Genomic DNA, 25,031 nt, shown 5'->3' on the forward strand with positions numbered 1-25,031 from the left:
GCTGAAAGGCATTTATCAAGTCAGTTTCACGTTATGGGTAATATGGGGTTCTCAGTGACCTGAATATATATTTCAATCGGCGTCATAAGTTGGCCTTAAAAGAAAGAAAGTCAAACGTTAGCAACTGGTCAAATAATATGAGACTCGACGGCTGAATCGGTAAATTTTCGACGCTCAAACATTTCAAGACAAAACTTCATCTCATCATCAATTCCAATTTCTCTCCCCTATCTAATTCGACCCGAAATAATTCAAATTTGCAAAGAAAAGGAAGAGAGGCAGAAAAAGCAAAGGCGGCAGCCAAGCACAACAAGACCTAAACAGAACGAACAAAAGATCATGGGGAATCGTTTCGACACTTAGAACACTCAGAGCTACTAATAATGTTCCACTCCGACATGCACTCGCGGCCACACGGTCAAAGAAGAGCTTGAAGCGAAAATAATGAGAGCAGAGCGTACGGGCCTGAGGTGTGTGTGCCACATGGATTTTTTTTTATTTCATGATCACTCAATTTTACGCGAGCGCAATTGATTTGCAACACATGCTAGGCAACATCCTCATGAAACGTCGACTTTTGACTGCATCTCGACGTCGACGCGACGGTCGAGCACGACGAGCATTTACGGCTGTGGCGACGTTAAATATCGTCGGCTCGACATAGCATTTTGTAAAAAATAAATATGAAAATTGATGTTTTCATGAGTTTCTTCCTTTAACAACAAAAGTTTATTGCATTTTTGATTTTTAAAAATCCTATAATTGTAAATTCATAGAGACTTGTAATATTTATTGAAAAAGCCAGTTTATGTATCATTTAGGTTGAAATGTCCAATAGGCTGCCCATAAGTGCACGAAATTGAAACGTCATATTTTTGAAGATGAATAAGAGGTTTGTAAACAAACTGCAGTTGGGCGAGTGCACCGTAAAATTATTGTCCGAAATAAAAGCAATTTTATAAACAAAAATTGCTTTTCGTAATGTGCAATCTAGTGAAATGCTTCGAAAAAACTTTTTCAAAGTGATAGATATAGTTTGCAGCTAGATGAAGTTGGTGCTTTAAATTTACTTATTATTTTCAGATAATCACAGCTGTATGGGTACAATTCATTCAACGGAAGATCCAAAATCAACGAACGACACGAACGGGATCGTGAAAAGGATCGAAAGAATCTAAATAAGATAAGTTTATATTCCGTGCTTACTGTGAAGTGAAACCTTCAAATAATCGATATTGTTTCTTTTCGTGTGTACTTTGTAGATCCTGCAATCGAAGGAGCGAGGAATAAACGCAGGAGCCACTTCCATACGCGTTATTCCGTGAAAAAGCTGAAATGCCGGTGATCCGAACCTCAACAAGGAAGGAAGAAGAACGCGAAGAAGAAGAGTGCGGTAAGTGTGGTGAACAATATTATTAACGCAGTTTTAACTAACGCAATTTGTTTTATAATTACAGATCATGGCTTTACCGGTGGGTGAGACATTTTAAAATCATGTAAGATGTATGTTAATATAAATAAAATAAGTTTATTCGTAAAAAATGGGTCTATTATTTTCATATATGCTGAGATATCACAAACGGCTTGTAAATACAAAACAAAATGTCACAAGGGTGCTGCGCAACACATCAATGTATCTCCCGTTAAGGGTGCAAAATTACTTCCGTCGGGAGATTAATTGGGCAGCCCGTTTATCTCCCGATAAGGCGCAACTTGGCTCGATTTTGCTACCGGGGAGCCCATTGATCTCCCAATAAGACGCAACTTGGCCCGATTTTGTTACTGAGGAAACCATGACGGACGGACGCGAGATCTTTCGAGCCAAGCCTACGTGACTTTTACCATGTCCATTCATTCCATGTCGTTAACGGAGTCCATTCTTTGGCCCAACCACACCAAATTATTCTCCATTATCAATACGTAAGAACAGTTGATACGCATTATTGCTAGACTATCGCATTTCAAACTAGTAGATGGAATTTTTTCTCATTATTTGTTTTATAATATACTGCCTTAGGATGGAATAAAATTAACGATGACTGAAACTGAAAAAGCAACCGTAATTGACTTTCTGTATTTGAAGTAGTTTTATTTTTAGATACAAATGGTGATTCGGAATGATGATGTATATATGTAAAGAAACATATTTTCTCTGACGGTGCGCTAATAGTGTGCAGTACTGTTTCGCTATTTCGTCCTCACTATCGCCGCTCATGACTATTGCACGCGGTGTGGCAAACAAAAAACAAACAGTAAGTTTGAGCTTAGATATTTATGATGACACATATGATACGATTGAAATGGTAGTTTAGATGGTATATTATGCTTCACACGCAAAAAATGCGATAAAAAAAGTGCAAATTGGATAAATTTACTTTGTTAGCGACTAAACGAGCACCGGAAGAACGAGACGGTTCGAGAAATAAAGAAAGAGACAGGAAGGTGTCCAAAACCGGTGAAACGAGAGGAAATCGCCGCCACCCGTCGGAGACAGCACTACGCTCTCCATACGCGCCCGCCGGCCGCCATCTGCCATCTTTTCCGTCGCTCTCACACTGGGTATTTGTCGTTCGTGCGTGTCGGAGCTCTGTCTAGCATGTGCTGACTTTTGCACCGTCAACTCGGCTACGTATTCGTGCGCAATTTCCGCGTGAGCATTTGTGCGATTGCATCGTGCACGGTGCACGTCCTGTCATCGTGGGAGCATTTTCGTTCCGGGGTTTTCCGCGGTGAAAGAAAACGCATCGGTGCATCAGAGATTATAAAGTGCCAAACACTCGCCCCCTTAAGTGAAAACGCAAATCCGCAAGGTTGTTGTGCGTTTGCGAAATTCGCCGGTTGTTCACCGTGATCCAGTTACGAATTTGAACACAGTCTTTGGCGTGAAAATGGTGCCAGTTTTGTGACGCATGATCCCACCCAAGGTTCGATCAGCGCACGTATCTTATCGTCTCCGGCATCCAACAGGTATGTTAAACCGGTCATTTGCCGCTCATTACACGGGGGGTTTTTGCCTAGCGAACATGGCCGAGCGAAACGCCTGGCCAAGATGGACGTTGTGCGTTTATTCCGTCATTATTCTTCCGTCCAGCAACCGTGGTTTCCGTGGGGTTTGCAGGATCGCGCTCGAGGTCGTTGGAGGCCGTCTGTTGGCGACGCGCGTGCGGTAAGGCGTGATTCCAAGGCATGCTATTTACCGTTTCTTTCCGCGCGGCTCCAGTGAGACGTGTGTGTGTGTGTGTGTGTGTGTGTGAGAGCGTGTATGCGCGTTTGCGAGAATCGCGCTGGAGCGTATCGTGCGTTGGTGTGTGTGCGCGTTTATCGAGGGGAGTGAACGCGCGTTACGTACACACGAAACACGCATTATTTTTCGCACAAAACAGCAACACATCATCCAGCGCTGCTGTTGGAGGCAAATAGATGCTGGGTTGGTGGGTTGGCCAGGGCCCTTCTTCACTTATCGCGAGTGGCCGATATCACTCGAAGCAATGGTGGCGATTTGTCAAGCATCAAGTAGAACCGCGTGCTGTAGTCAGGCACGCGCACACATGCGAATGCGAAGGTTGCTCGTGGAAGATGTCGGGCTTCGTTGCCGGCACTCCGGCCTTAAACCCTTGTGGAAGCAAAACCACCCTCCATGAGGTCCACACGTAAACAGCAAGGAAGGTCTCTTCAACTGCGCCGTAACGTAATTTTCCACGAGTAGGCTCAAGCTGAGTAGCAAGCTGTCAGTTTCGTGTGATACACGTGCGTTATCTTTTTCTGGTGCACCATGGATGGGCGAGAAATGCTTGCCTGCCAGCCGATCAACCCCTATCCCCAGTGGGGTTATGCTGAACAACCACAGTGAGATGATGGTGGTCTCTCGAACGAAACACGTTTCAACCTTCGACGACGGGAAGGCTTCGTGATAGTCTCTCATAGCTTTCACTTTGTGCCAGCGCATCATTCATGTCCGGAGTTTTCTGTGGCACTATCGATTCGTCTTCTTTGTGTAGCAACAGAATTACGCTGTATCGACGATCACACAGAACAAGAAGCCGTCGAAAGCTACGAGTCCACGTGGCTTTATAATGCAAAAACTCTCTTTCAAATCTTTGCAGCATGGCATGACTAAATAAAATTTTCCAATTCAAGCAATTGGCCAGCTCACAGCCGACCAAACGACGTCTGATGAACGCAACTAATAATTCGCGCCGAAGCCCTAGATGCCGCGTGCAGAAGCCACTTCGAAAAGGCAGCCGAGACAGAAGTATGTCAATGACTGACCTTTCTGTCAGTCTGATCTCTGCCAGTGTGGGCGTGCTCCCCGTGGCCGATCCAGACTGTTCCTTGCGGGGTGACTCTCCGCGACCTAAACTGTTTCTCTTCCTTCGAGCCTGTCGCACAGAGTCTTAGTATAGAAATAATTTTTTTTTCTTTCAACCGTTGAAAGGAGACGATTTTTTTTCGATTTTCTGGTTTTTCTCAATTGGGACAGGAGAGAACTTTTTTTCTTCTATTTGCACAAATACTTTGGGGTAAGGCAGATAAAACAGATATGAATGCACGTAATGTTGTGTATGAGTGATAATCAAAGCATTGAAAAATGTATTAAATCAAAAATTTATTAAATTAAAAATGTGTTTAAAATTAACTCCATCAATTTGATGAAACATTCATCCGTCATTAATTAACAGCAGTTTATTAACACACTGTTTGCAATAATTTCGGCTTTTAATGATACTATCCACGGTGTAAAAGGCGTAATTACGAGGGGAGTACTGCCCTGGATCTCATCACCTGTTGAAAGATTCGACGAGCATCCGCGAAAGATGCTCTGGCAAAAGCGGATGTCATTCGCTAGCCGTAAAAAATAACCACTTCACATCAGCAAAAATATGGACCAAAAAACAAACACATTTCAAAACGTGATCCCCAAACAGAAAAAGATGCAAGATCACACTCCACCCGACCACGCTTTCAGTTCAATACGAGAAAGCAGGAAATGGGCTATTATTTATCGAGTTTTCGTTGTCGGTTTTATTTTGTTTTGAGGTCCGCGTGCACACGCGTAGAAACGCACTGCTCGAGACCTCTGCCGGCGAGAGAAAAAAAAAGAGAGAGAATTCTCCCCGGAGAGTCTGGTTTGCGATGGTTTTCCAAAGCCGGTGCCTATTTTCCGAGAGCATAGGCGCCGCTTTGCGTGTTGAGGAATAAATGTTCATTTACTCTGTTCGGTTGTCTCTTTGTTCGAATCTGGCAGCGAACCCATGCGTCCTTGTAACGAATCGATTTTATTAAGGGGAAATATTTTCCTCCACTGTACGTGCTTCATGAGCGACAGTGCTGGAAATAATAGTTTATTAGCTGATAATAGTTTAATTATCGTCAGTCATATTTACCCAAGGAATGTAAGATGGTTGCCTGATCTTCAAACACGTAACGAACTGGACCAGTTGATGAATAATATTTTGTCTATTTCAAGCAATGCTACCACCACTGTGTATCGCTGTATGCTGTTCGATCGATCTTTCCCTCGGCTGCATAATTCACTGCTTTTCATTTCCCAAACATCGGGAGAGCGCGGCGAGAATTGGAGACGATAGATGAGAGGAGCAGGGTGGTGGTGTCCCCAAGGGAGGGGAGACAGGCAAAAGCAAAACATAAATAACGAGAAGGCAACCAGCGGGAGCAAAAGAAAATTTTCTCTTGAGCTCCTTCTCTCTCTCAGTCTCTCTGTCTTGCTTTTTTTCGCCTCCTCTCAGTCGCCATAAGGCACAGAAAAGCAGCAGTTCTCGAGCTACGAAAAGATACGTGGGGGTGAATATACTGTCTTGATACGAGCCACAGGAGACTTGATGCGAGAAGATTTGATATAATATCGAACAGTTTTCCTTGGTGGGTGGCTGTGTTCCGAAACGCCTCAACGCAGATACTTCAGTTGGTTATCAATTCCAGACCGCGATTTCTCAGTGAACCTGTGCGAATGGTGTAAGGGTGGGTTAAATCCGCGACGCCACAATTCCGAAAAGGTGTCACAGTTTGAAGGTGGAGTCGCCTGGTGGTTTTCAGGCGTTGATGAACACACGGTGCAGTGTGAATGTGGCACACGGGAGATGAACGAACAACGGTGCCACGAGCAATTTGGGACCAGGTCGATTCTTCGTGCGATTGTTAATAGTGCGGTGGAGCTGAGTTACGAATATGTTGGCCGAGAAAGAACTTCCTAATGCAATCAGCAAGCCATGCTGTTCAGCAACGCCTACTATTATCGATGGTGAAAAACGCAGCAGCCGTACGAGACTATTCGAAGGGTCTTCGCATATTACCTGCTACCAGCCGGAGCGAGCGTAACGGAGAAATAGGGCAGTTTCGCGCATTCATCCAAGACACCGAATAATTATCCGTAGTTCGATTTCCAGTGCGTACTGTGCCAGGTGACGCCACTAGCAAGCTGGCTGAACAGAGTGCAGAAACAATCTTCTCCAAAGGTTTTCTCTTAGGTTCGCCTGTTTGGGATTTTCCACAATGGATTCAAGGCAAGCATTATATTTGTGTTTTTTTTTCTTCTTTGAACACGCGCCACTACGTGTCGGTAGGATGCCCGTTTTTTGCCACATGCTTTCCACATACAGTACGTTTCTGTCATAATACGTCAGACGATGGCATGACTAATGCACGATAATCAATGCAGTTCGCTGGTGCAACAGGACGAAGAAAGGACCTACGGTTCGCTATTCAGTACTGGCATTTACGTCCATTTTGCGTGACTCACGACTGATGCAAACGGTGACCCTTTGCACCCAATCACGGCGCTCTATTTTTAGTGTTTCCGTCGCGTTACGCCGGAATTTCGATTTGTTTTTTCGTTTTTCGAATCGAATTTCCTCCACCGATTTGTCGGGGTTTCGTTCGGGGTGGCCGAGTTTCGTCGACCGGTGAGGTTATAAAAAAAGTTCATTCATACCTCATTGTAGCGTTTGCAGAACATTTCACTTCTCTGACCTATTTTTCCGTTGGTTCTACAAAACTGGAACAACGCAGGGGGTTCGTTTGCGGAGTAATTTCGTGATGGTCTTTGTCTCCAGTTTTTTAGAAATTGTACAACATCATGTAATGCCACAAAGATAAGATGGTTTGTCAATTTGTCGATTGTATTCGCCATGAGGGTAGCTGACTAAGCTAGGAATATTAAATAACACTTGAGGCAGATTGGCATCGTATGTATTTACTGTACATCAGCGAATAAGAAAACGTCACTCCATTAGCACTTGCTGGCACGTAAATCAATATTGAGCATGTCACTTAATGACTCATAAAGAAACTCCCCCCACTGTGTCATTACTGTGCTCAGTTGAAAGCGCCAAGTTCTGGTTGGTTTTAGAATTAATCTATTCCGATAAATAGCTGAACAAATTTTAAATCCATTCGTATCACTCCGGGTTGTAGATATGGCTTGTTACCTTTTTTTCGTCCTCTTTGTCTTCCCAGGGGTGAGCTGTTTAACGCCTTCGACCACCACAACCTGTTGACGCCATCGGCTTCATCGTCTGCTGGGATCATCCCGAGCAAATCGAACTCCATCAACGGTATATCGCCTATCTCTCGCAGAATGCGTCCCCGCATAGAGAATTCCATTGGTGGTAAGTAAGCTTTGCTTGGAAATTTTACTTTGATCCTTTGTACAAATGATCGAACGAACGATCAGGAATAAATGATTGTAAAGTTAGGGTGGACATTTTCAAAAAAAAAAAATCGGATTTATTCTGCTCCAATTTGGCTCGTGGCAAGATTTGATTTGTCTTCCACCCAAAGAAGTATGACAAGCCTGAGCCAATGTATACACACTTTGTTTGAAGGTGTGTTAAATTTCAGTATTGCTTTCGTACGATTGCTTCGTTACGATAGCATTGGCATTACCGGTGATCGCCTATTATCAGTTAAAAGAAATTTGTTTTCAAACGAATGTCTGCACTACTCGATCGCGCAGTAGTCGTCGATCATAGTCTGCAATCGAAAGTCTGCTTCCGGAAGGTGCCGAAGCGTGCCAGCAATGCTTGCAACTGAGGGTGGAATAAATTTAGAACGGCATTGTCTTCGAACAAACCACGCGTCGAACGTGACTTTGCCGGCGGTGGAGCGCGGGAAGTATTTTTAGTCACGTCGTACTCTTCCCGTAGTAGTAACGTAAGAGAGAGCATGTTTTTGTGTTACTCTTCGTTCCGTAGTAATGTATTTATTTTAGTAGTACCTACATTCTTACCCGCGTCATCGTCCTGTCGACGTGCTTAGTGCACGACGGAAGAACTGGCCGTAGTCGTTGTCGCTTGAGATGCCTGGCCCCAAATATCATCAGCACGCGAGCAAACGTTGCCCTTGGTCGGTCAATCAAACGATTTGGTGCCGTTTATATTTGCAGTTCGAATAGTCACACCATCGACCTGACGGCGGCAGACGTAGCTGTTTTTTCAGTATCAATTTCGAGTACATTTGTGTTGATGTAAACGACACACGGTTGGCTCAGTTGAATAAAAAAATATGGACCATCGATCCACAGTCGAATGGCCTTCCGAGTTGCTTGCGCTTACGCACATGTGGCGGGAGGGATGTTTTTTTAATGGATGCAGAAATACGATCGTACATGATCGTCACATGCCTTTGCATAAATAGTCATCAATCAATTCAATGTGTGTCGATCGCTCTCGATACAAAAGATCAATTGATCGAGGGTCAAATGGAAAACGAAAGTTTAAGAAATACTTTGAGGGCGAAATAGGAAACAAGGTCTAATAGTTTGACGTTCGAAGCGAGATGCTTTTGCTAAATTTATTCTTGATCCCGTTCAGTTGTGCCTTCTCACACGACCACGAAGCTATCTTTTTATCAATTTGACACAAGGGTACCATTTCATTCAACCTCACTGTCTCAGATTGAGCTTAGTTGCTAAGGCATACAATCTCCGTTGGGCCAAATGTTACACCAATTGTTCGCTCATCCATCAACCTGCAAAAATGATACAGAACGCGCAAGAAGCGGAGAAAAAAAAAGTTGTGAAAAATGGGATAAAATTTAAACACAAAAAAAGCTGCTGAGAAAGATTTAGTGCGAAGTGTAGCCGAGGACGGAATTAACGCGTCCGCTCAACAATGGGGTGACATTCATCCCCCTAGCTATTACGCGCACCATTTAGCACAACGGGTTTCCCCCTTGCGAGAGAGTGGGTGAAAAAATCGGAGCACAATTCCTCATCCCCAAGAAAAAGGGGAAAATGATTTGCTGAATCTCAACCACCATGGTAAAACCTGCCTGTCTGACTGACTCCCGCGACTCACATCTCACCATCATTATTGTCACCACGTACATTGAGGTGGTGAGACGAACAATTTCCCGCCAATATCCACACGCCCCACACGGCCACATTGTTGTCAACGTGCTGCGATCGTTCGGCGTGACGTTTCGCGACGCATGAACCCACACATACGGCTTCGGATTGATTTTTTCTGCACTTCGCATTACGAAAGCGACGAACGGATTCGGATGAATTGCAATCCAATTATCGGATCCCCACGGAGAGAGCATCATCGTAATAGTATGGCATGTGTTTTTGATATGTTGGCGCCCTGGCTCATTATCATCGACACGCGTACTTAAAGCATGACGAGAGTGTCTTTTGACGTTTGCAGATCCGTGACTTTTCGATGAACTTAGTGTCTCCTGGCAATCTTATGTCGAGTAAGAAATGAAATCATTATCTAATTATTTGATCAATGATCATCTTAATTATATCTACAATATCGTTGAATTGATCCAAAAACATGTAAATGTTGTTGAAATTAGCAAAATCAATTTGTTGAATTAACTTGAATTCATCAAATGTTGAAAAATGGACTACACACTAAATGAGAAATTGATTCATTTATTAGGTAGTAACTAATGTAAAATTTCAAAGCTTTTAGTCAATATACATTGCCCATGTGTCCTGACCGAGCCGGTTCGGGAATATATCTGGCCTCTGTCTAGTCTCTCGTTAGTCATGTTTGAATATCAAGGCCCTTTTTTCATGAGCCGGAAGCGGCTCGTTAGTTCGCTCCGTATCATACCACTCCCTTCGATAGCAGCAATAGTTGTGATTGAAGTTTCCCCGAAGCGTATGATTTGTTCTATCTGTCAATCGTACTAAGCTCTCCAATGCTAACCGGGCCATACGGCTGGCCAAGTGGAAGATCAAGGGCAACCACATATTAACGAGAAGTGTCCAGCGCTGGCATTGTACAATGTAGTGTTGCAGATTGCTTATCTACTTCGTACCACTAACGCCCCATGTCCATGCACTGAAGTGCGTGGAGGACATCTTCTTTTTTTGCGAACGAGACGACCTTAGTTTCTGCTCCTCCAACAGACCCTAATCCTTTTACGTGTGCTAACCATTCAACTAAGCGATGATGTTGGATGGTCAGACTTACGTCATGAAGTGTATGCTAAAGACCAGTCCAGTAGCAGTTGGACCGAAAATAGATTAGTTGAAAGGTTTCGCAGGTCGATTTAGCCGAGGATGCTGATGGAATATATCACACTGGTACCAACAATCAATTTTTGTTCATTGCAGAGTCTCTATTTTGTGATGTGTTTACATTTTTTTCAATCATGTTTTGTCGCACGCATGATACTCGTGGTTATATTCTGCCCTCAACTCATAGCCGTGTAGTCTGCATGTATATTATATAAAATTAACACCTGGCGATTCAGCAAAATCGTGCCAAAAGTAGTTTTGAATGTATCAATATCTTGACCATTTTCGGGAGCCCGTAAATTGATCGTTTCTGCTTGTTTGGCGACAGGCTGGCATTTTTCGTGGACGTATGCTAAATATTGTGTTGTTAAATTTATCACCTCGATAGCACTCGCAGGCAGCACTATCACGAGTGAGGAAAGATTTAAAATGGCGCCACATGTTTCGATTATTTTTCCACCCAAACCTATTGTATGTTCATTGGCACAACCGGAAGTTGTACCAGAATAGTTGTTCGTACTATTTTTCTTTTTTTTTTCACGTTCCAATAGCATGCGCAAGGTGACACATGGCAAGGCAGTTGCCGATGTAAGGTTTTGTGTTAAATAAGCGCAAATCCGGCACACGTTTCTTTGCTTAAAGTAATTGAATTAAGCACAAGAGGCACAACCATACCATACCAGTCCATAAAAATGGACACACCTCCACGGTGCCGGTTGTGTTTCAATGAATCACGAAGACAAGGTTTCTTTATTTCAAAAATGAAATCGTCATAAATGTATATAGAGTTTTCAAACGCAATGAAATACATAGTCTCAGCAGCGGCGTTACAGAAATTTCATAAATCCATTCATAGAAACCCATAATGCTGGACCAGTTTAGTCATGTTGACGTGAAGGTCAATAAAAAACTTCCAAAGGGCTGAAAGGAAACAAAAGGAAACTATTCTTCACGCACGGGGATCGGTGTGCACGAACTTTTATGATTGACTTGCGCCTTCCCGTCAGGATATTGATCGATAATAAGTTCGAAGGCCGATGATGAATGGTATAACGAAACCATCGCAGGTCCACCTGCTCCTCTGACGGGCAGAGTTTGCACAAACCATGATTGCGTCGCCCTCCTCCACGAGTCAAAAAGTTCATAAAGTTATCAAACGGCGGCTTAACCGACATCTTGACCTCCGAAGGGAGGCTTCACGAGTTTCGTTCGCAGCTCGTGGTTCGTTTTTCCTATTTTCTTAACCTCTCTCAAACGGCCTACGGTATTCTCGCAAAAATTATCTTCAACCGGGGAAGCACCGGTACCACCGAAATTGTGCCAAGCAGCGAAAAGGAGCCGCATCAACCCTTTTCCACCATCTCCAGCAGCGACAGGTCCGTGTATCGGTGTGAGTCGCTCGAAAGGATGATAAACAACGCCTCACGGCAACGCCTGCCCACTAACACAACCCTACCGGCACAACGCTATCGGAGGGTGGATGTGAGAAAGAGCGAGCTTTTTGAACGACGCCGCAAAACACATGCAACAGACACAAGAAAGGTGTTTTTTTTTTCACTCCACCCCACCGTTTCAAGATAGCCGGTCACCATCATCCCCAGACCCCCAGATCCCCAGACTTGTCCACCCACTTGTGCCCTTCGGACCTGTCCGCGAGCTCTAGTCTCCCGCCGTCCGCGTATCGGTGGTGCAGGAGGATGGCCAGCTCCCGATCGAAACCGCGTACCAGCAAAGGCAGTGTGTCGTCAGTCGATGGGTAGTACTCGGCGGGAAAACACCTGACACCGCGTGCTGACTGGTTGGTTCTGCACGGCGTTGGTACCTGATAGGTCGGGGTCGAGTTTAGTTTCGGGAGTCCACCGGAAGGCGGTTAGTCCTTCGCCGGTAGAGCCACGATTCATCCACCCACGGATTGGACGCTGGATTCCCAGACCTACTCAGAAGTTGCCGAAGATACCATCGGTCGAGTGGCTAAGTTCGGTTATCACAAAACCCTTAGTGCACTAACGCGCACCGATCAAGCTGTCAGCGATTCCGGGTTCACATGGAGACGAGGTCCTGGCGACGGAACAAGTGTGTGTACCCGTTCGGTCGATCTGTCATCTCGGCTGTCAACGGTTTGTGGCCTTCGACGACCTGATCTTGAGCCGGGACACCATTTGCGGTGGTGAACAAGTGCGAATGTTCCGGCGACCAGCGATGACACGCTGATGGATTTTGTTCTCCACACCCCTGCGGGGTTTCTGTCCCGTGATCTTTCGATTTTTGTTTTCCCTTCAACGGGTGTCTAGAGGACGGCAAAGGAGCGTGACCGAAAGGAACCCCGAGACGGAAGCGTCCGTGATGGACGTGTGGCTGTGTCGGTCTCAAAAGAAACCCCTCGAAACTCTGTCATCTGTGATAACGGAACGGGGTTTCCGCCTCTAGCCGGGATTGGTGCCACCACCAAGTGTGATATTAGTGTTTGTTGTTAGCTTAACTCTCCCGGGGATCCCTGGCAACCTCCTGCACCCGAAGGTATCCCCAGCGCGGAACTCAAACGTGACCTTAAGGGACGAATTAAAAATAGGATCCCCTTCACCACCCAACAAAGCTTGATAGCAATCGGGCGAAGATCTTTTCCTGGGTAGTGGCGACTAACGAACACAGCAGGATGACGCGAAAGAACGTCGTCAAACTATCGTACGACAGTGGTAAGTAGTGTACCCTGGTTGGGTCTCTTCTATGGAACAGCGCCATTTCATGTCGGTAAATGTCCCAAAAAAGGTTTTTGCCATCGTTCAAAGGTTCGTTCATCAAACATCGCCCCCGTGCGCATCATTTGCGGGACGTACTTTTGGTGGATGGTTCTTTCCGGAACGGGCCAAGGTTTCACTTTTGGTTGACGTCCAGACTTTGTGTGAAAAGCGAGAGGAAACTGAAGCACGCGCAAGCACTCTTTCTCTGTGCCATCGAAGGATGAAACAATTAGCTCTAATTGCATTACGTTGCTGGGAAGTGGCATAATTTTTGCCCTCGGAATTCTCCGATCCAGTTATCGGCTGACGTCAAATGCCGTCGTGACGATTTGCGGTGGAGGCGCATCGTCTAGATTATTTTCATTTGCGTACAGATAGTGCCGAACGTAGAAGAAGGCCAAACCGAGCGAGTGTAACATTTTTCTCGGCCAATTATTTGCCGCCTGTGTGCCTGTGTGCTCGGTGGGAAGTGAGAATGGAACGTCTGGCGGGGTTTGGTTTATTTTCTTTTTATAAACAAAGTTACGATTTTTGCCCACGTTGGCGCCAAACACCGGATCCCAGGCCCGTGGTTTGGCGGTATTGGAACGTGGTATTGATGCATCGAACATCTGCCCGTTTGGCGAGCTCGTGAAAATAAGCCAAACGCTCCCCAATAGAGAATGTGCGAGATCAGTAAGATTTTCTTTCCACACCACCGTTGATCGGTACTTGCGGCGTAGTAAGTTAAATTGATCTTTAAGAAGTAGTTTCTCAGTTGGTTCCAGCTTTACTGGGGATTGGTTTGTTCAATTTTGGCCACAGAAGACACCGGTTTGAATACCGTTTTACTCGAACTGGACCCTCTAGAAAGGTTCCCTTTCTAAGCAATTAAACTAATCTCGTTTGAACAAGTTCCGAGCGTGCAATTTAAAGCCACGTGGGCAGTTCAATTTCCCCGTACCAGCACGTGAATTGTGCATGGATGTCATTATTTCATTATTGCCGCGCCTCTGGCCACGCGTTTGAATCGTTTCCCTTTTCCTTATTGAAAGCTGCCGCAGTAAACACGCGTGGTAATTGTGAACACACTTATATGATCGGGGCACGATCGGATTACGAGTCGCGTCCGTGTCCGCGTGGCAAGATGAAAGGAAGGACTGTCGTTTTTCTTTACGACGCATAATGCCCACTTTGCTAGGCTTGCACTTTTGATGGCTGATGGCGGTGAAAGACGATTGCTCACATAAAACACTATCTAAATCATTGTCCCGCATAGCATGACGAACAGAAGCAGTGTCGACGAATTCGATGCGCGAATTTTGCTTACCAATTCAGCCACGTGCCGACGGCTCCCTGGCGTTTACGTTTATAATTATAGATAAAGGGTTTTTTTTAATTATTTTTAGTTTGCTAGACTGATGACGGATTTCTTTGGATAGAGTCGTTTCGTTATCGGATGTTTATAAGAGGGAACCAGAGTAATGTCTGAAGGATATCAATGCGCATTTAGAGAAACAAGGGAACACCCGAAAGATACCCTTTGGTTTGCGCATTATGCTCCTGGGGCAAGGACTGTGCCAAAAAGTGCAATTTAAGACCCCACGGCAAATAAAACATTGCATTCCGTTGAACGATCCAAGAAAGTTAAGAATTGTTCAAAGGTTGTAGAACCTCCTGAACCATCGAGACGTCTCTTAGCTCGTAGTTGAAGCATGCAACTATCTTGCTCGTCCTGGTGCTACGCTTCATTTACCGGCTAAAATCACCGGCCGGGCCGGTATGTTATGCGACCATTTTGGCAACATTCCCGACCGACCGACGGATCACGTCATCTTCGGTTCTCATAATCAAGTGAACGTCCTAAAACGAAGAAGAGCGAAAATAATTACAGCCAAAATGTGGCCTACATTTATCGCTGCCCGGTCTTCCCCGGTGTTTTCCCCGGTATTTTCCGGCCGAATAAGTTGCACTCGCCGATGCATTTGGGCCGGTCAATGCAGTAGACCATCAGACTCGCCCCCCTCAGGTCAACGGCCGGATGAATCGAGCGTGCATTCAAACCTGCTGGTACATATGCCGTACATAAGACAGACCGTACATCGATGCACTAGAAAAGGTGGCTTTCTGCAATCATCAGCTTAGCTTCTTGGCACACGCGTGTGCCACACGATCGGACAGGGCGGTTTCCCAACGTGCTTCGGAGTGTGCTAATTTTAGCTCATGAGAATACACGACACCAGAAGCCGCCAATGCATGTGTCTAGTGAAAGTTTTCGCCCTTTCGTCATTGCGAGTGGGAAATGCGGAAACGAGAACCGTTTGGCGAACAGGAACGCTCTAGTAATGCTGTCGGTTAATCAGCGTACTGATCAGCGTATCTGATGATGACGAAGAACCGGCAGTTCGCCACAACGATAAGCAGCCGTCCCGGGAAGTGCTGGTTGTTGAATTACTTTATCGCTTTACAACCGAAACCGCTCCGGCAGGGGCCTATTCGAGGAGGTGGTCACGCGCGACAGGACAGACTCTACTCGCTGTCAAATTACGCGCCATTTCCCTTGGGGGACATTCATACACAATGGTTTACGGCGGCAGGAACGTGACTTTCGCGTGACACCTCTTGCGTGTAAACGGTGCTAGTGTGTGGGTTTAGTCAGTGTAGGCGTACTACGCTACGACGCCTGGTCTCCTCGACCATGTGGTAGCAATAAGTGCGCTATCATGGTGCCGGATCACCCGATTGTCTTTCAAACTGCTATCAATATCAGGTGGCATTAATTTCATTTAATTGGTACACTAACGATCTGCCGAGCAGAGAGTGATTGGCGTTTTCGGTAGTACGCGGGGGAGATGTGGATTTCGATCTTTTGTTTTTTCCTTGAGCGAGGATAACGATGTAACATTGAGTTACACTTTACTGCATTCTGTGGGTAGGGATCTGTAATTTTCAGTACAGATGAGAGGTCATTTTTCAAATTTGAAGCATGGACACAAGGGGGCACATTTCGTTTAATTTTGTTTTTATGCATCTCATTTCGACAGGACACGAAATGTATGTGTCCTCAAGCATACATTAGCAGCTCCATTTGAACTTTCAAATTCTCAAGGACACCTTTTAAGTCAGCCAGTACTACCCTTTTGCCGCACCAAACCATTCATCAAACCGTTATTACCGTGGATCAATTCTAATCTCGAAATAAAAAGTGAACCAGTAATGGAAGGAATTGGTGCTTCTTCCATCCTTCACGATCGATAAGGCTACTTGATTGATTGCCCATGCACCCTGCGACCTCCTTTGGTCTGAGGATTTTTTTAAATGGTGCACAACCGTACGATTCTGGACTATTGATTTTTCTGTATATTTAATAGAACGTATCCCTCCTTCAACAGCAGTAATAGTTTGCTTAACCGGCGTAACAATACGGTCGATCATCACGCCATCACCGACGGAACTGCGTTGTATGTTGGAGTTTGATTTCCCTTCACATGCTGGCTTTTTTGGGTGTTTTTTTTTGCCACGCGGAAGTTGTTGCATGCTCGCAAAAATAGTTCGCCTTGAAAATATTCGCAGTTCGACGATTTTGTTACCCTGCCCCAGGATATGCCGCTTGTCATATCAAAGGCGCTGTTTAATCGATACACGGTTTCTTTGGTGCGATGTAGAGATAACCCGGTAGAAGGGCCACATTTTACCTGACGTTTGCACCCAAAACGTGTGATTCTGGTTGAATCGCGCCATCCGGCTTTTGGCGAAAACAAAAAAAAAAACGCCGGACCACCGAATCGAAGCAAATGTTATCTAATCAGAAACCAAAGGAGGCAGAGCGCTCGGGGCTGGACCAAAATAAAATGCCCCCCCCATGGCCACGATTGTCTCGTCCGTGTCCAGCTATCCCAGAAAATGATTCCATTAAAAGCGCGAGCCATGGCAAAATTAGGCCCCAGGCGACGTTGGAAGCATTTCTCACAGGCCACGTGCTTTTGTTTCGCGGTAATTTCGTCCCAGGGGTCTTTCCGGTGTTGCTCTACGAGACAGGAACGGCACAAAGCCACGTCGAAGGACTGCTGCTGTTTGTTATTGATTCGCGTTCGCGTTCCGAACTCGGTCGCATTTGGGCTTGTTTGCGTGCGGTTGTTTTGGTTACGTACGTTTTTTTTCCCGTTGCCACGATCGCCATTGCGCATCATTTTGTAAACAAACCACAGCCGTTCTGCCGCGCCGACTCCCGGAAGGCTTACCTTCGTGACTGGTGTTCGTTCCACCCACGAAACTACCATTTTGTTTGCATTTATTCTTTTTTTCCCACCCTCATCACGCGCGACTTGTGCTTCGCTGACGTTATTTTTTTGCTTTACCTCATGCGTCGGTGTGCTGCGCTTTAGGCGCGCACTAAATCCCGCTCGTAAAATGCGAATTTTCGAGGTCAACTGTCAACCGCAACACCAGCCAGACAGAGGCACGCAAACACGCTCTTGAAGGGTTTTGTTTTTGACGTTTCCGATTCGTTCGAAACGGGTTGATCGTTTGGTTTTTTGTTTTGTTTTGCTAACCACCCAGCCATGTAAAAGACGGACAGCCGTTTTTTTTGGTGATTTCCATGGTCAAAAATGCTACCGATTTTGCGCTGCCCGCCAGCTCGCTCTCCTTGCCGGTTGTTTTAAATCGGTGTTCTCTAATATCGAAGGGAGAGTCGATGGAGACAGTGTAACCACGTGTTTCACAGACACGTGTGCAGCAATGTGCATGAAATTATCTGAAACAGCGTTAACGTGGTACCATCGAACTAATAAGCTGATGCATTCCGAGCGCCGTTTCTCTCCCTTTATCACCGCTAAAGGAAGACTAACTTCCCTCTTGCTCTTCCCATCGAGCGAAACGCGCGAATTGCGCAAATTTGAATGTAGCATGTGGTGGATGCGAGAGCACATTACGCATGACCACAGCAATACGCTATCTCTGAAAGAGCAGACACGCTAACGTTTAAAGGCGGAAAGCTTTTCTTCTTCGCTGGACAAAGGCCGATAGCGTTGCTGAGTGTGCTAAATTATCTGCAATGATAGCGGAAACGTCCCCGAAATATGCGATAAGCGAGAGGTTTGCGTCACGGTGGGATGTTCACACGAGCGGATTTACGAGTGTTAGTATTTAATATGGCGGAATTAGTGACACATTAACCCGAAACCCCCATTAATCTGGAAATGTTTAACGTGTATTAACTGATATTTGTTGTACGCAATAAATATTAGAATGTTTTGTGATGGGAAATTTTAAACACTGGAGTTATCCACCGTTTAGATGCATTATGTCCTCAATACAAATAATATTAAAATTTTCCTTTTTCATCTTACTTTCCCTCTAGACGATGCCATGGAAAGCTGTGGCTATCTGAAGTTCACGGACGACAACATGAAATCGAGCTTTCTGCAGAACCTCAGCACGATGCGCAAGAACCGTCTCTTCTGCGACGTGATCTTGCTAGTAAGCAACCTTTTCATGCCGTCCCAAAACAATGCAAATATATCCTAACGCAATGTCGTGTTTGTAGGTGGAAAACACAGAAATCCATGCGCACCGGAATGTGCTAGCCTGCGTGTCCCCGCAGCTGATGGAGCTGTTCACCCCGGATGCGGTACGTTAATGGAAGCGTCGGCCGGAACCGGATAACGCTAGGTGTCCGCGGGAAACCAAGTCAACTAATTGTTCCTTCGTTTATCTGTGTCTCTGCAGGGAACGCTGAACGGTGGTGTGACCGCGGCCAGTGACGGTAAGCTGCCGTGTTACCGGTTGAACGGACAGATCACGAAGCACGGCTTGATGTATCTGGTCGAGTACGCCTACACCGGATCATTGGAAGTGCCCGATGAGATGGTGAGTGTTAGTATGCGTTCGCATCTAAGACAAGCCCGCAGATTGTTTCCGTTCGAGGGCGGCTAGATGCCGACACAAGTTAATGCATAAAGATTAAGAAGCGTACGCATTACATACAATCAGACAGGGGCATCTATGTCCTTTGAGCGGCAAGAGGCCCGCTGGTCGGACATGTAGCAGCCTCAGTAACTTCTACTGCTGCAGCTGCTGTTGCTGGTGTACATATAGGACAATACAGTTGCAACAGCAGCATCAGCTTCGAGTGAACCCGGTTGCTGCTCATCCGATCGGCACCCTTTGCGCTCCAATCGCTCGTGGCTCATCTGGCCCGGGAATGTGAGACGGTTAAACGGAAACAACGGCGCCCTCTCTCCCCTCTACCGCTTCCCTTGGCGGTGGCCACACAGACACACACTCGCACACAGACGCGCGCCGCCGAGTGTGGCTCGAACCCGCTCGAGCCCGAGAAACACACAGGCACTGTTACGACAAAAAAACATTTTCTAGATCCGCGATGTCTATCTCGCTGCCTGGCAGCTGAAGATCGATAGTGTGGTGAAGGAATGCGCGCGCCATCTGGTGGGCGAGCTGGAACCGGACATCTGCATCGAGACGCGCTCGCTGCCCGGCATCGAGCGGAACCGGCGCTTTGTGCAGGAGGTGGACGCGTACATTGCGAAACACTTTCACCTCGTATCGGAGACGGCCGGCTTCCTGCAGCTGCCCTGCGTCCTGATCGAGGTGCTCTATCAGACGCGCCAGGAGATGTCGCTTGTCGCGGAGAGCTCCCTTGGCCGGCTGGTCGTCGACTGGATCCGCCGGCAGATGACGGATGAGGACGTTTCAGTGAGTACCGATCCAACCGTGGCTGTTGGCGGTTTGATGGTAGGGAAAAAAGAGTAACGTTAATGTAACTTCGTTTGTTCTGTAGGTGTCAGCCCTGCTGGAGCGCTCGCATATGCTCTATCTAGCGCTGGACAACTCGTTGCAGGACTGTGCCGACCTGCCACCAGGGCAGGAGTCAGAAAGCGATCTGGTGCAGGACTACAAGCGTCTGGTGCTGAAGTGCCCGAGCAACAAGAAACATCGGAAGGCGCTCAAGACACCAGGGCGACCACGCATGATTCTTTACAGCCGGGATATCGGCGATCGCAGTGAAGCTACCGATTCGGCTACGACCGAGATGGATTGGAGTTTGGTGGGCTGCAGCAAGCTTTCCGGTTAGTTTGCCAATCTTGGGGCGTGTTGAGCAAACGGTGTCTTTTTTTTATTAAATAGTATGGGTTAAGCTTCCACTGGTTGATAAGCGAAAGTGGGCGTATTTGGGTATTTTTTGTTTTGAGATTTTTAATAGTTTAATAATTTTCGCAGATCACACGTATGTCGCGCTTGTCACATTGAATGGCAATTTGACGCGATTGTCGATCCAGCTGCGGCTGAATGTCCCTACGACGCCCTCTCCAATTAACACACCAGACGTCATGAGTACCAGTGTCAGCCGGGATGAAGACCTAAGCGAGAGCCAACAACCGGAGCTATTCTGCGAGGTTGCAACCATGTCTGGGCCGAAATGTGGCCTCGGAGTGGCTGAGCTCGAAGGGAAGCTGCTCGTGTGTGGTGGATATGACCGCGCCGAGTGCCTGCGGTCTGTGGAATCCTACTGCCCGGAGACAAACAGCTGGACACAACAGTCTAATATGAGCGAGGCGCGAGGTCGCGTGCAGATAGCCGTTATTGACGGCACAGTATTCGCCGTCGGTGGCTGCAACGGGACGACGGAGCTGGATTCGGTTGAGTGTCTATCGAAAGCGGAACGAAAATGGAAGAAAATGTGCAAGCTACCTCTCGCCCGCAGCAACGCGGGCGTGTGTGCACTGAATGGCAAAATATTCTGCATCGGTGGATGGAACGGACAGAGTGGCATCAAGCAGTGTGACGTGCTGAAACCGGATGAGAACCGATGGTTCTCGGTAGCCCCGCTAAATACGGGCCGCTATCAAGCTGGAGTGTCACCGTACGGTGGCAAACTGTGGGTTGTCGGGGGCAGTGACGCTTGGAACTGTCTCGGGTCGGTGGAAGTGTACGATCCGGAATCGAACCAATGGACGTTTGGACCGTCGCTGCTGACCGCTAGGTAACATCGAGCTGCTACTCAGAAACCTAGTCAGAGGCTAAGAAAAGTGTTTAATTTATTTTTGAATTTCTCGTCAATAGGCGCGGATGTGGCTTAGCCGAGTTTAATGGAAGGCTTTACGCGGTCGGAGGCAGTGATGGCACGCATTCGCTAAACTCGACTGAGTGTTACGACGAGGAGAGCAAATGTTGGATCGCTGGTCCAAATCTATCATCGCCGCGTTCGAACGTATCTGTGGCCGTAGTGCAAAATCGACTGTATGCGATCGGTGGCTTTTCCGGCAAGACGTTCCTCAGCACTGTCGAGTACCTAGATTCGGCTACGAACGAATGGACCACTTTTGTGCCACAAACGAGCACCAACATCGACTCTCTGCTGGAGAACTCTCTTCGGGCGGCCCTGCAAAACGTGCGATCTTCGTCTTCCACCTCATCGTCACCGGACCATCTGAGTGGCAATGGTAATGGTAACGAGAACACCTTCAAACCGATACACACCGCCCTAAACAACGAGTACAACCTGCAGCAACACTCACCGAAGGTAACAACCGGTGGGCAGCGCGAAATATTGTATGCAACGGCGCAGAACAATAGCAAAATGGAGTCTACTTTACTGGCCAGCAAAACGGCTTTGCTGGACGACGAGCAGGATGATCATAGCATCGAAGAACTGGGCAGCAAAGGTGCGATCAAGACATCCCAGGAGAGTGGTATTAGCTTGCTGCAGCAGCTGGCCGCCAACAAGTGCACCGAAATAGCAACGGCCGGCAATCAATCCAGCTAACCGACGCTGGTACCAACCGCTGAGACCGTAGTTTCGCTCGACGCAGCCTGTAGCGGAATCGTCGTAACCGATGTCGATAACGACAACGATGATCTGCATGTTGACGACACAGTTGAAGTAAATTAGTTTCCACGCATTTGCGTACTTGCCAATCTCGGCTGGTTCTTGAAAAGTTGTAAGAATTTTCTTATTGGTTATATTTTAACTAAAATAATGACGGGAAATCTTTCCACTCTCAATGAGGGGCAAGAGCGTCATGCTGGGATAAAATTAAATCTTTCCAAATCCTCGATTCTCGAGCTACACAAAAATAGCTATCAGGCAAAAAAAAAGTGAGGATAAAATAAGGCTGGATGATTTCGAACAGTAGAGTAAAGCGAAAGAGGCGAAAAATTGTTTTTATAACATTTCATGTGAAATCTTATAGCTGATAAGAGATGCGTAATGATCGATTGTTCATAGAAAGCATAATTTCCAGTAATGCGAGCTCATACCTAGAAAGCAGTAAGGTGGGCTTATTATTTAGACAAATCGTAGACGAGATGCAAATGCAAACCATCACGCAATTTACAACACAGGAGACACTTTGCAGCAAGATGGGAAAAGCAATTGTTCTATTTTTTTCGACATACTTTGTTCAACAATTAAAAAATAATAACAAACCTAAACTCGTCTAACCGATCGTGTGACATACACATAAACAATATATGCTACGATTGTTTTTACAGTTGCTTTCTATACGGCTCGTTTAGCACTTGTAAGAGAATATTAGCATGCTATATCTAGAGCACAGCACTTTACGCTCTCAACGGGGGGTTTATTTTTTTCATCATTTTGCAAACATTCGATCGGCAGTGCTATGTCGCATTTTGTGAGTGGATCGTGGCTTTTGACGACATACATGGAAGCACGTTAAATGTTTATAACCCTCTGCACCCTCCGCCCAACGTCCCATTGCGCATTCCAAACGAGTCTATTAGCATTCATCAAGCTGCATTACTTGCCCTAAGAGAAAACTTTGAAGGATCAATTTAATTTCATTTTTATAAGAGCTCTATAGAACCGTCAGCACAGGGGTTTTCTAAACTAAATGTTTACCTTTATCAGATGGGCGTGCGATTACACAAAATTAGACTCATATGATCAACACACTCTTAGTGTAAGTTAAGAGATGCAGAAAAATAAAGCGAATGTGAGCGAAGGCATGAAAAAAGAGAGCAGGGGTCCATTTTATATAAGTGAGAAGAATATTGAAAATGTGTGGAAAATCACTCATTTCATATGAGAGCATATAAGTTAAGACAGTTCCTCTGGACTGATGCACTACAATGTTAGGAAGAGGCAGATTTGTTGGAAAGAATGTTAAGATTCATGCAAATATTCATTACGATTGAGCAAATAAACGCAGAAGAAGAAACCTGTAGGTTTGTACGGATGGATTTATTTCCAACAGCAAATACTGAATGCACGTAATAATATACGTATAATTTTTACATCGGTTCGCCGAAAAGGAATTATTTGATTGTTTGTTGTTCCAATGAATGAAAGAAAAGAATTTTATACATTATAACGGATCCCTTTATTCGCCATAACCATTTTTGTCCCGTCTTTCGGTACTTTATCACTCTAGCTATTTTATGAACCCATTCTTGCCATGTATACCTCCTTCTGTCCTATCCTATATTAAATGAACAAAATATGTTTGGAAATACTAATAAAAGAGCTCAACATTATCCTCAAAAGAAGGAAAAAGGACCCACACTTTAAAGCTCACGAATTTAAAAAAAACTTCAGAACTTTAAAAAAACCAGGAGAACATGATTAAAAGAGGCTGCTTCTTGCCTGGTACTCTTGTGCCATCAGTGATCTTGCTCCCACACATTTGAAAAACTTGAATGTCAGCTCTCTCCAGAGCGTGATCGATATCTTCGCTCTTTTCGTCGCATCATTATTCGCATGTTATCTCTTTCGCCATTGATCGCACATCGTTCTAAGCGCACTATGGCTTCTAAGTGGTGTGAAGTCATGGGATGATAATCGGAATTAATTAATGAATACAAAGCATTACCCCATAATACAGCAATGATCGATTAGTCCAATCACGTCGCTCGTCTAGAACGAGGGAAAGCACCTTCCCATAACCACGTGGGCACTATGTTTTTACACGCCCACGAGCTAATGGACATATTTCAGTCACTTTTAAAAGTCTACAATATTTATCTTTGCCACGAATAGTAGGATTGTTCCCACCAATTCACATGTAATCAATGCATAATCTATGAAACCAGTCTCGCTTTCGACGAAAAGAGTTCTAAATGAAATTTTTCTGATTTATTGTAATTAACAGTTCTTGGTTATTAACATGAATATGTTACATAACATGTTTAAGAATATCGATGATGAATTTCAAAATGAAAATCGGTTAGTATGCTGTTGTGGGCATTTATTTCGTTTCGATTGCATAAAAAAAAACACTGGCCATGTGGCTGAAAAACATTGTGTCTCTAACAATATTCCTCAAAGTTTATCAAAAACAAAACTGCGGAAGTATTTACTATTTCGATTAAGTAGTTGAATGTTTTTCCTTGATATAAATGACGAAGGCGGCTCCTCTTCTTGATTGGTCAAAGGTATTATTCAACTCTTTTTTAGCAAACACGCTAGCAAAACAGATGTTTTTGAGGTGATTAAACTGTTCTAGAAATGTATGCATATTTGCGCAAAATTTTAAACATCATCGGGAGAGTTGCTAAACAGCATTATCAATTTTGAACTTCATTAATGGGATTTCAAAACGTCGGGAATCTACGAGGGTTTGTTACGTTTCACTTGATTCTTGATCTGGGGGAGAATGTGTGCTAAAATACGTTTTTATCTTTTTTGAATTGGGTTGAATTGGGTGACAATATAATGGATAATTTAGTCAACATAGTCAATCGTCACTTTATACATCAATATCATCTTCATTTAAAAGTTGATTTGGCTACTTCATGGCTTTTGATTCGGCCAGTAACCCAAAGCCGCTTCTTAACTC

At 45.4% G+C, this 25,031-nt stretch overlaps 1 protein-coding gene across 1 annotated transcript; it reads left to right on the forward strand.

The window, feature by feature from the left end:
* The first annotated feature begins 6,510 nt into the window (after nucleotides 1-6,510).
* LOC128722061 (influenza virus NS1A-binding protein-like) lies at nucleotides 6,511-23,505 on the forward strand. The gene is made up of 9 exons (XM_053815879.1): nucleotides 6,511-6,521; nucleotides 7,474-7,625; nucleotides 18,572-18,690; nucleotides 18,758-18,841; nucleotides 18,940-19,080; nucleotides 19,588-19,926; nucleotides 20,012-20,300; nucleotides 20,452-21,214; nucleotides 21,295-23,505. The coding sequence occupies exons 1-9, from the start codon at nucleotides 6,511-6,513 to the stop codon at nucleotides 21,995-21,997; spliced, it is 2,601 nt and encodes an 866-aa protein (XP_053671854.1). The 3' UTR covers nucleotides 21,998-23,505.
* Nucleotides 23,506-25,031: the final 1,526 nt, after the last annotated feature.

This window comes from Anopheles nili, chromosome 2 (assembly GCF_943737925.1).
Source record: "Anopheles nili chromosome 2, idAnoNiliSN_F5_01, whole genome shotgun sequence".
NCBI lineage: Eukaryota > Metazoa > Arthropoda > Insecta > Diptera > Culicidae > Anopheles > Anopheles nili.